This window comes from Zootermopsis nevadensis, unplaced genomic scaffold (genome assembly GCF_977971745.1).
Source record: "Zootermopsis nevadensis isolate Lab colony 2312 unplaced genomic scaffold, Znev_1.0 Znev_ptg000061l, whole genome shotgun sequence".
In the NCBI taxonomy this organism is placed as follows: Eukaryota; Metazoa; Arthropoda; class Insecta; order Blattodea; family Termopsidae; genus Zootermopsis; species Zootermopsis nevadensis.
Window position 1 is genome coordinate 15,766,787 of NW_028259192.1, and position 12,546 is coordinate 15,779,332.

The window sequence follows — 12,546 nt, forward strand, 5'->3', positions numbered from 1 at the left end:
ATTGAAGAATTGCTTTTGATTTAACCTTTGTACCGTTGCAAGTGAAACAACATTCGCCCCATTTTCATCCCATATTTTCAAGCGATGCTATTGTATAGGTGTCATAATATTAAAACTGCAAAGAAAAATCTGTTTCTTGAAATCCTCTACTTTCCTCTCGGGGAAAATTCAGATTTTGGGAGCTGCTGGTATTACGGCTTCATGACGCTCCGCATTGAAATTCTGACGTCTGTATTTAGCACAAAATGTAAACAGTATATGTGGCAGTATTACGATAATGTTCTGGGATATGACGCCATGGAGACTCGTAGGTAAATATCAGTTTGTCAGAGAAACATACTGCCTCTATCTTCCGGTCTGAAGATGGGGACAGTTTCTCTCTTTGAAATGTCGGTATCCACCTACGAGTCCATACGACGTCATCACCACCGCCGTGAGGACCAAAAATCTTACATTACTTTATTTTATGTGACTCATGAGACTTTGTTTACTTTTTGACGGGTGTTCCGCTGGTGCATACAGTAAATAGGCTTATCTCGCGAGACTGATTCAGGGAAGCATGTTGTTGCCAGAATCAGCGTGTGCGCGCATGAGCAAACATAATCTGGAGACTTGTGTACCCAAACATGTGCTGATGCAGCTAATCTACCAACTAACGACAGAAGCAGTGGATATAATAACTTATAAAATCTTAAACGTAGTTTGTGTAAAGAGGGCAGATTTGCTACGAACCTGCTCTGTCAAAGAGCATTGCAGAGATAAAAGAATGGTTGCTAAGACTATAACTTTACTAAAATATTTCTCGGTTTATACGACAGCCTGTTAATATTTTTCAGTGGATATGATAGCAAAACTTGGCCTAATCGAAACTGTGTTACAATAGCTACAAAACTACAAGTCTTTCTCTTTCAGTCGACCTTATTTTCTGTTTAATTTTCCATCTCATTTAACTGCGTATGTATATAAAGAATAAGAACTCAACTTTTCGTCATACGATCGGTTTTTAATTAATTATTCAGCTGCATTGACAAGCCCTCCGTCGTTTTATCAATGTTATCAGCATTTTTGGGATCGCCCTCTGTAAATGTCATCATGATTTTCAGATTTATAAACCTAACTGCCACCCATTTCTCCACTTATTCGACTTTCATAACCAGGAATGCTCGTGACGTCACGTGTTAATATGTACTCACAGGCTCACCTGCGCAAGCTCTACATACCCATCACTGTTCGTTGCTTTGTAATCTGTTAGTGCGTTTCAAGTGACGATATTAATTTCTGGGTAACAAGGAAAGAAGATGAAGTTTCAGGATTTAAACGAGAAGCTGAGAATAGGGAAAACTGGCGAACTCTTTTTGGGCAGAATAATGGACCTGTCGTCAGACAGAACACTAAATAAAAATAATAATGTTTGGAAGGAAATTCCAGCTGCTTTACAGATGTGTGATTATTGAATGTTTTGAAGACACACAGTAGACACGGGCAATCAGGAATTTGCATCTCTTGATATCTCATTTACTACGAATAAAAAAAAGTTATGGAAACTGGCGATTGGCACACTTCGGAAAATGTTATTAAATTCTGTGAGATATCTTATTCACTGGGGGGTGAGAAAACATGTTAAAGAAATCATAGGTCTCTCTCGGAATACTCGCAGGATTAATTTTAACTTACAAAAATCCAGTCAGATACTAGAGAAAAAATGGGAGTTCGGTGGGACTGTACATCAGTTATTTATAGATTTCAAAAAAGCCTATGACTCTGTGAAGAGAGAAGTGCTATATAATATTCTTATTGAATTTGGTATACCAAAGAAGCTAGTGGGTCTAATAAAAATGTGCTTAAATGAAACCTGCAGCAAAATTCGAGTAGGTAAATATGTATCTGAGACATTCCTCATCAAGAACGGTCTAAAACAAGGAGATGCTTTGTCTCCCTTGCTCTTTAACTTTGCGCTAGAATACGCCATCAGGAAGGTCCAAGGTAGGCAGGAGGGTTTGCAATTGAACGGGACACATCAGCTATTGGCATATGCTGATGATGTTAATTTATTGGGGGACGATATAAATACAATAAAGAGGAACGCAGAAGTTTTACTAGAGGCTGGTAGACAAGTGGGGCTGGAAGTAAATTCAGAAAAAACTAAGTACATGTTAGTATCTCGTCATCAGAAGACAGGCGGGCAAAATTATCTTAGGGTAGCTAATAAATCCTTTGAAAGGGTTACAAAGTTCAAATATTTGGGAACAACAATAACAAATCAAAATGATACTTGTGAGGAAGTTAGGAGGAGACTAAATTCCGGAAATGCTTGCTACTTCTCAGTCCAAAATATTTTGTCTTCCCGTCTGATTTCTAAGAACCTGAAAATTAAAGTATACAAAACAATAATCTTGCCTGTTGTTTTGTATGGGTGCGAAACATGGTCTCTCACTCAGAGGGAGGAACACAGATTGCAGGTGTTTGAGAATCGGGTGTTGAGGAGGATATTTGGGCCTAAGAGGGAAGACGATGGGGCGTGGAGAAAACTGCACAATGACGAGCTTAAAAATCTGTACTGCTCCCCCAGTATTGTGAGGGTGATTAAGTCGAGAAGAGTGAGATGGGCGGGACATGTAGCGCGCATGGATGGGACAAGAGGTGTGCACCGGGTACTGGTTGGGAAACCTGAAGGGAAGAGACCGCTGGGGAGACCTAGACGTAGATGGGAGGATAATCTCAGGCGGGATCTATGGGAGATAGGAGTTGAAGGAAACTGGATTTTGTTGGCCCAGGACAGGGTCCGGTGGAGGGCTTTGGTTAATTCGGTGATGAACCTTCGGGTTCGGTAAGCCATCTAGTTAGTTAGTTAGTTACAAAAATCCAGGCTTTGAAAACTTCCATTCCTGTCTCTTTCAGTAAAATATGAACTATGAACTGTTCCCCTCCTCTTTGAGCACTCAAATTAGTCCAGATGTACTTGACTTGAAACTAGTGGAACACATGCCATGTTAGGACAAACATATTGGAGATGATCATAAAATAAGACAAATATTCTGGAATACAAACTTACACAGGTGGAAAGAACAGAAAATATTTTGGCCGAATAACATTTATTTTCATATACTGTACAATTATCCTATCATATTTACTGTACAAGAATAAGAAAAATGATCGTGTAGAAAAATGAATTGCTAGAAATGGGCGCATTTCATTCACAATCGTATTCAGCCCCCGTTCCAGCAAGGAAAACACACTGAGAACAAACTTATTAAAGTTTTGCGTGTTTTCCTATGAGCATCATCCAAAATAAAACAAAAATCTACAGTATGTACATTCTTTTGTTACAAAAAACATTCACTCTAACACTTACACTTGGAACTTGACCTGTGACGTTCCACATTTCGGAGGTTAGACAATGTAGAAGCTGATAATCGACTCTGATTGAACTACAGAATTTTGTCCTTAAAATCGTGTGGAAATGTTATATAGTAGAATGAATTTTTCCAGATGCAAAACAATATGGATGACATCTGCTGTATTACGTGATTGTTCATAGTAAAGGACGTAACTTCTTCATCCTCATGTTTTCACGTAACAATGCTTGTATCATGTTATGTTGTGTTTATACCGTCAACATACTGAAGTCTGCATTCAAAGTTCAACCCAGCGTTGCATTGCCTTTCTTTTTGTGGCCTAGTAAGTAGACGCAGCTTCCCTGGGATTCAATAGCATTATTTATATTGTGTCACGCCAAACGTGTACTAGGAACTGTGAGAAACAAAATGGCCACTCTATCGGTATCAACTATTCACCACTTGTAAGGATACATTAGGTTCAGTTAGTTAAATTTGTAATTACTTGCATCAGAGCTACCTAAGTATACTGGCTTAATGAAAATTTTGAAATTACTCCCATTTATAGAATTCAGTAAATGAGAATATGATGCTGACAAAAATTGTCACATTAATTTGAAATCAAAGTTTTTTTTTCAGTCGCCGAGTCTTACCTCGGCAGGTCCAAAAATTCAAGTTTATTTTAGATTAAAACGTAACTAGTTGATTTTCAGTCAACAAGGTAACTCTAGCGAGTACATTTTACCTGATATAATTGGAACCAAATTCCTAGATTTCTACTAAATAGCTGTTTACCGATAGAATTTCCAACAAGACCAAGGGGGAGGAATTCTATTCCGAAATTAATGCTATTGTCCCAGAACCTCCGTTACAGACAAGACACTCGATAAAACAACTAAGTCACAATGTATATATTTATATCTTTTAAGAACGAACCGCGTTTTCTTTATTGAGATTACGGTTTTACATATTTTCTTTTTTACAAAAGGAAATTTATAGGCCTATATATTTTATTGAAAAACTAAGTATGGATTAAGTATTAAGCACCGTTTAACCGGGACATGATATATCACATTTCTTGAATAATGAATAGAAAAATGGAGTTCCTTTGGATTATGGTCGTTGTTTTGACATTTATTCATAAACCAACAGTTTCTGGTTTTGTCTTGAATTCGGGTACACTTTTATTTAAAACAGTTTATATTTATAATGGCACTGATGTGATGTTGGTTTCTGTCCGTAACAATTACTACCGAGGTTATAAAGAATATTGCAATAGTTCAATTAATTGTATTGTCAATTCCGTTTTCACCTCCTTTCCAGAAATGTGGCAACAGTTTTGTGTGAATGTTTTCATTCTTCGCATGCCTGTGCATATTCTTTGCACTTCTTACACCACAAAAGATCATGGCCTTATTTCCATTGGGAACGCATTCATAAATATTGTTATCTTCTGAAACTGAAATATAAAGCAATCTCAAAGAGAACACTTGCGTTCAATTCAACTGGATATCAAAGTAGTCCTGCCGTGTATCATAAATGGGATGCATTGCATATCACTCCCGCAAGAGGGGTCATTTATGAGTCCAGTCAGAATATAGACACGGCAGTTAAACGCATGTACAACAAAAACTTTTTTTTCCACTCTGCTCGCCTAGATTTTGCGGAAAAGTCTCCATCCGGTTTGTACTACATGACGTAACATTAACTTCGGTTCGTATTCCACAACGGTGACTGGTCTTATATCAAAGTCCGAAGTTAATTTTAGTACTAAGTTTAATAAAAATTCGTTCATGTATCACATCCGAAAATCGAGTAAAGTATGCCAACAAGAAACTATGAATTTTCGCCGAAGGGAGCAGTTAATATTTAAACTAGTGTTTGATGTAAGAGACATTGTAAGGTTCGTCACTGCAAAATGACTCCAAGCATAGCAGTGGCACGTATTATGACGACAGTGCGTGCTACGCGACAAAACGAATTTTTATTGCATATCCTCCTTGATATTGGTTTCAATTTTACTAAGCCTATTTCTGCATCTGAACCAGCAAGCATGGACGTAACTGGCGTATTGAAATATTACTGCAGTTTGTCGTGTTTCTTGAACGCGGAGAATGCTTCCCGCAGGAATTTAATATAGGTACTGATAACGGCCACAGAAGGCAAGGAGGCAATGGAAAATGGTAACAGTGCCGCACAGAATCCTGGTGTATGACGCCATATCCTATCAATTATCGTACATAGAAGCAACGTGCATGTCCCTTGAAAAGTCTGCATTCACATTTGAATGAGCGAAGTAACATTTAAAAAAATATCTCCCGAACTTCATTATGTACTGCTACACAGTGATTTCTTCACATGTCAAACAAATTATCACTGGTCGTTTATGGAGAGTTAGAAAGAACATAATTAATTCACATACGTATCTAAAATTATTTTAGTTTTATTACGACGAATGTGTCACCCTTTAGAACTGAAATGGCCTCTGAATAAAATTAGTCGAAATCGAAACATGGCTGAGTTAAAGTTGCACTTTCCTTTATTTCCAAGACTGCTATAAAGTGATCGCCCTTATTGACTTATGGACAGATCAACTTCTTAAGCACGCACAAGTAGGTGTCGGTAAAGTTCCCGTTCGCAATTTAACAGACGTGTTGTTTACTTTACTCTTTCAAATGTGGATTTAAAACGTTGTAGGAAGTGATTGCTGTTTTGTAGGTATATGATGTTTAAATTTCCAAGTGCTAAGCTATATGTATCGATGTCAGAACCCAATGGTCATCAAAGTTCTGTACGAGACATTAAGTAGTGCATGAATTTCAAATTAGGCTTAGGCTATAGGTCAGCGCAAAAATCGGGATGTAACGAATGGTGGCAAAGCTTAATAACATTCAACTGCATAATATATTTCGTGACTTTAAAAATAGTTCTAATTTCAAGTTGCTTTATAGCACTTCATTAAATGTAATGGACGTAGTGAAGACGTGAAAACGTACGTTTTTGTAAGTTATTTTGAATGAGATTAAATGGATTCAAAACTTCTGAAAGTAACTTCATAATCTGTGAAAGATGATGAAGGTTGGAATATCAGCACACGTTGCAGTTAACATGAATCCTATTACATTACGAATATCCACAATTAGGTGCCGTACGCAAGTAATTGCTAAAATACACGTTCGATTTGTACAGGAGTGAGGTTAGAACTGCTATGAATCTGACTTAATAACAATGGCGACCAACTAGGTGAAATGTTGACAATTTTCATTATGCTTAACTATTTTTATAATAGCCTACATGGGCTATAGTCTACTACATATGGTCCGCTAGATTTTTGTGGTAATGATATGAAAATTACTGATGGTGTTCACATGTTAAAATCACGAAACTGTGCAGATTTAGGCGTTCGACTCATTTGAATTAATTAACGGGATGGTTTCTATATGACGAAGACTTAATCAAGACAATGGCGCTAGGAGTAGAAGAAAAAGTTATGTAATTTTTAACTTTAAAAATAAACATGAACATATGTGAGTTGTAAGTAACTTTCAGCGTGGCAAATCAAGGTAATAATTTGGGAATTAACATTAATATTTTCTATTTTGGGAATAAAGCCTGGAAAGGGACCGTTTTGTTTAACTTAATACATCTTATAGGGTATATTAATAAAAGCTTAAATCGGAAGTTCGTTCTACTTCCGTCTTGGGGTGACAGGTGAACAAAAGGCCATTCTCTTTGATCGGGTTTGAGACGATCTCGACCAGAGGCCTAACAGATTAGTCTTTTGACCTCCTTTCATCTGAAGAGGAAGCAGAAATGGAATAGAAAAGTTGTGGTTTTAGTAACAGAGAGACACTGGATAACGTCAAGAAATCAATTCAACACAACGCATCGCATGCTCTGTAATTATGCAGACGAAGCCTCTAAAAATTCCCACTTATGAAACTCAATGTCTCGCACTACGAAGAACATAGTGTGGTATTTATTATTTATGCTTCAAGCAACCTTCGAGCTTTTGCCATGGTTTACATTGCAGCGTAACAATTAGTACGAGCATGTACATGATAAAATTAACTGGATGTATAATTATTTACACGTCTCTGATTGACTTAGGATTGGAATAAGAAGAACGCCATTCGGCTGCCGAATGTGCCTACTGATTTCGGGCCTTGCCATTCGGAAAGCTTTAGGACTTCTTATGTCACAAATACATTTGCGTTCACTATTTGCAGAATAAAGTAGAGAAGATAAATTTTTAAAGTTAGTTACGAGTGTGTTCATATGGTCATTACCACATGAATCTTAATTAAAAGGAAGATGTGAATGCATAGATGAATGCTGCAGTCTAAATTTCCGATGTGTATCTAATGGTACAACTGGCATTTTGTTTCCTGGGCATTTCGTAAATTTAAATCAAATATTATTGTTTCAGAAGTTTCAGGGTCGCATTTAAATGTGTCTACAGTGCGATGTTAAATGCTTCATAACGGTCGCAATAACTTTTGTGAAGTATCATGTGCATGGATCGCTTTTGCGCAGAATTCTTGTTCAGTCTGAATGATTTGTATGGGCCCTCGTATTTATGTAGAAAAAAGACCAGGGAATCACTGGCACTTCATGTTACTGATGAAGCACTTCAGTATTCGCGTGCTGTACGTCACAGAAAGTAAGAAAGTAATTTCAGGAATATCAACATACAGAACTCTGTAATGAGTTTATAACATGATTGTTTTAAATCAACCCTGCAAATTACCGCCATAATGCTGAAGCGAAACAAATATTCTGAGTTGCCAGTATGAGATTTTTGTAATGAATCTACACGTACAAGTAGCAGTCAAGCGAAGATAGATGCTTCAGAAATTGTTCTTAGTTGGCAACAAGAAATCTGTTATACCAGTATAATGTTAGCCGTTTCCCATTGCCTGTGTTATATTTGATATACATGAAGTTTCGGTAGTTGGTAATTGGTTATCATTATACCGATATTGGCGTTAAAATAAACAATATAATTAAATCTGTCAGTATAATGATAACCATCTAACGACCGAAGGAAAGTTAAATTCCGAAACATCATCGTATCTCAGACAACGGATAAAGTTTAACATTGTATTGGTACTAAATCAGCCATTGATAAAGAAACTTTATAGAATCACAAGATGTTTTTAGTTATGAGATGGAAGTTACGTCGTTGTATTCGAAAGCTTCCATAATCAATGCCTGGTTTCGGTTCAATATTAGGATTCTAGCCATCAATAACCTGCATTTCAAGTCAATCCATTTTCAATACCGTAACGCGAGGCCCAATGTTAGTTGTGCGTGGGAAGATATGGAGTGCACATGAGATATGTTCTATCAGTGGCGTTTAAGACATCTTGGACATGCTGCATATCAGTCTATGACATTTCAGAACTGACCATTGAGGAGACAAAAAAGAAAACCGACTTCTAGATCAGATTCTCACATATCTTCCAACTGAGGCAGAAGCAGCTATATGCTTTAGATTGAATGCCATTTATTGTGAAGCACAATGGTTTAAAACTCCAGAAGAATGTTGTGATTGGACAAAAAACTTAGTGTTAGTGTTGACACTTGCAGCAACAATTACGAGTTCTGTGTTGATTTTTTCTTATTTCTCTCTGACCTTTGAACACTGCGGTTCCTCTAGCGGAAAGGAGGAAGACTCTCCTAATATGAACAGGTTTACTAATTATAACTGAATTTACATTTACTTAGTGAGATTGCAGGTTCCCACGGCAGCAAACATGAACGTGGTTTGTTTTGTCATCTGGGATATTGCGCCGTGTAGTCTGGTAGACGTTGATCGGCGTTTTAGGGGTGCTTGCTGCTTTCATTATCAGGGCGATAACACTGAAATGTCGATCAACTTCTATCGCTGTACACGGCGCAACGTCCTAGAAGAAGGTCATCTCCAAACATTCACTTTGTTAATGACTTTTTATTTTTAATTATTTTAATTATAACTTGTCTAATGCAACTTTCGTGATTCTCTGAATTAAACTTAATCAGACTTGCATGTCGTAGAAAGGGTTTAAGTGCAATATCCTCGTAGCACGATGACACGGTTTGCTCAACATGGTCCATAATAAGTTACTAGATGAAAGATAATGATGATTGTACCTGAGCGGGAAAACTGAACGTAAGTGGGCACTGCGAGTGGTATGAATTTTAAACCGACTATCTGAATTGGGGTATGGATATTGAAACCGGTGTACTTGTTTCAGTGTAGTCGCACAGGAAAATAAATCCCAGAGGATGGTATATGCAATGGTAAATGTAACAGATAAATGTGTGTTAGCCTAATGCGAAAGTATGTTTCGGATAGGAAGACTGTCGAAGCCGGTTGTCTAGACAGGCTCAATAGCACGAGATCTAAAAGATGGAGAAGGTATCAATTTTATGCTATAATTTGTACATCGAAGTGATTATGAAGGTCCTCTGAAATGACTTACATCTGGAATAATTTATAGTTTTGCAAGAAGTGTCGTCAGAGAAATGTTATAAAAACTTTGTCACAATAAGTAGGTCTTTATTTCACGTGTCCTCAAAGAAGTCCGAAGTGTTCACTAAAACAGTTTTGCCCCACAGTTTGAAAGTTAGTAACTTTGCCTGTAAGCCATTCACAAATTTCGTATTGGTGTTAAATTTAAAAAAAAAACAAAAAAAAAACAGAACGATCGTCAACGTAAACTAAAATTCCTTCATATTGCTTATTAAATGTTTTGGACCTGAAAACATCTTTTGAAAAAGTGCAGAAATGTATCGGTACCTCTGAACCGTTTTGACCTTGACATGATTGCAGTTATATTACAGCCCGTCTACAGTTCTGGACCTGGAGGATAGTATTCAGTAGCAAAATACATGGATATGCGGCTCTGCAAATCCTTGTCTCCATGCCACCGACAGGCATTTGTGTAAATGTAGGGGTGTCCCCGTGGCCTGTTACTTGAGAATCACTGTCTTCGTCACGTTGATAAGTCCATGTAACGCCTGATATCCACACACGAAGGTAGGAACTCGAGTTATTAGTGACGACGACAATCGCGCGAATAATGATTTGATGAAGACTTTGATGATGAAGACGATTCACGCGGAAGCCAATTGCCTCCAGACGCTGTGTCACATCGAGCTCATGTACGGCCAACTGAAACTACTGCCACTGAGCAGCATGTCTCTAATGAGCGTCTCGATGGGCGTCTTGCCCACAAGGCGCACAAAGAACAGCTGTTCGATCACCTGCGAACTGACAGTCCTGAGAGACGGTAACCGGAGCAGCAGTTTGCCGAAACGCGTTGGCTGGTTGGGGTACTGTGTCCTGCAATATTCTTCGAGCGCGCACTGCGACTTTTCCTGAAGACTCTCGATGTGCGCCACGTCCGATAGTCCACACGCATCTGAAACAAAAACGGGCGTTGTTTAAGGCACCTAAATTGTCCGCTGCGATGTCGCGCCATCTGCTGCTCTAAGACTCTTCGATTTATTAGGTTCGAATTATATTCGTGTCTTATATTTTTGTGTGTGGGGTAAATGACACATGTTTGATAGCATTTTATTTACAATGAAGTCGCCGTGGATGTGTGAAGTCTTATAAATTATTACACATTAGTTACCATGAGTTTTAAAATAAGAGAAGTCACGTTGACTGCAGGAACTTACCATAAACAATTTAACTAAACGTTTAGTATTCTTGGCCTTGTTTCGGAAAGGTGTACGAATCGAATCACAATCGGTTGTTATGGCTTAAATATGATAAATTCAAGGCTTTCATCCTGGCTGAAACGTTACATGTTGAAAATAATAGGAGTTCAATGTCCGAAGATAGGTCCTCATTAAAATACATACGTCACTAATATATTTTACAACCCACACATACAAAGACGGAGCTAGAGGAAGTGAACTTCATGACTGTTACTGACCCAAATCCGATCAGGAGCAATTTCATCCTCACAGTTATCAATCCATCACTGTCTCTAGAACCCTGTTGTCAGTGACAACAGAACCAAGAATAAACTATCGTAGGTTCAAGATCGAGTTGAAGATACGTTCAGACACCCGCAGAAACAAACCACGGAAATTATAGCGGAAGGCACATTTATTGTTCTCAAATTGCGTTTTTGCTAATACTTTTTAGATAATTAAAATGGACTTCATTATTACAAAATGAACTCCTTCCTGTCTTTCCTCTTCTGATTGTTGTTTTCCAAAACTTTGAACTTGCATGAGTTTTAATTGCTCGAGGCAAGTAATGAGGAATGAGAAGCTCTCTCTAATTATCAGTAAACTTCCTGCTGAGAGCAGTCGCCTTATTTGTCATATTCTTCCTGATGGAACTTTCCAGTAAATTAAGATTTGATTTTCTGTGCATAAACCTCTTAACTACGTAGATTTTAAAGACTTCTGGTCTGCAGATATTCCAGATATGCTATTTCGTAATAAATCAGATACTGAAAGCTCTTGGGTTGATATGATGATATAAATTCAGTCACTAGTCACAAAAATAACAGCAAAAGAACATATTTCACTTTACAAGTAGCTTAATGGGAAAAGTATAACAATGTCAAAGCTGACAAGGAGATACTTCTAGGTTGAGAACATAAGATCAGGACAAAAAGCAGTTAGGTCCACTTGTATCATATACGTACCTGTCCACTGACATAACTTGGCAACAGGGCGTGGCATCGGATTCGTATTCTGTAGGTCCCGGATTCAAATCTCGGCCTTGAGACCAGCTATTCTGACTGAGGGTCCTCGGTTCTAGACAGGTCCTTGAATACTACCTTAAATTAGGCCACAACTGCTTCCTTACTTATTTCTGCCAATTCATTATTAAATAATCATCCCATCACGCGATGTTGCATGCACTGAACTACTGACAGCCCACTTAAATAAACAAATACGACGCACCTTAGCTTCGAATCATAGTTAGGTATGTGGGCTCACTAAAATTGAGACTACAAACATTTCTGTTTGTTTGACTAATAGAAGTACGTTCCTGTTTTTCTTTAAATTCAGCCGTAACGCCAGTAAAAACAGGTGACACGTCATAATTATGGATTGACGTAAGGACAAGGAGACACTGCTTTACTTTGTTTACATAAATTAATCGAAAGAAGTATTAATTTTTAATCGGTTGAAGTTTAAAGCACACTGACATATGAAAGTCGGTAAATGCAGACAAAACCATGGAATTGAGTAC

The 12,546-nt window shown here is 37.8% G+C and overlaps 1 protein-coding gene across 4 annotated transcripts in view; it reads right to left on the minus strand.

Moving 5' to 3' along the window:
* Positions 1-3,075: 3,075 nt before the first annotated feature.
* Positions 3,076-12,546, minus strand: part of svp (COUP transcription factor 2) — a 189,712-nt gene continuing 180,241 nt past the window's right edge. For 2 of the 4 annotated variants that reach the window (XM_087340945.1, XM_087340946.1), the window contains one exon: positions 3,076-10,744. In XM_087340945.1, the coding sequence (XP_087197071.1) occupies positions 10,470-10,744 (275 nt within the window). In that variant the 3' untranslated portion in view covers positions 3,076-10,469. The remainder of the gene's footprint in view (positions 10,745-12,546) is intronic. The other 2 variants (XR_015532726.1, XR_015532725.1) reach the window with 2 other exon arrangements.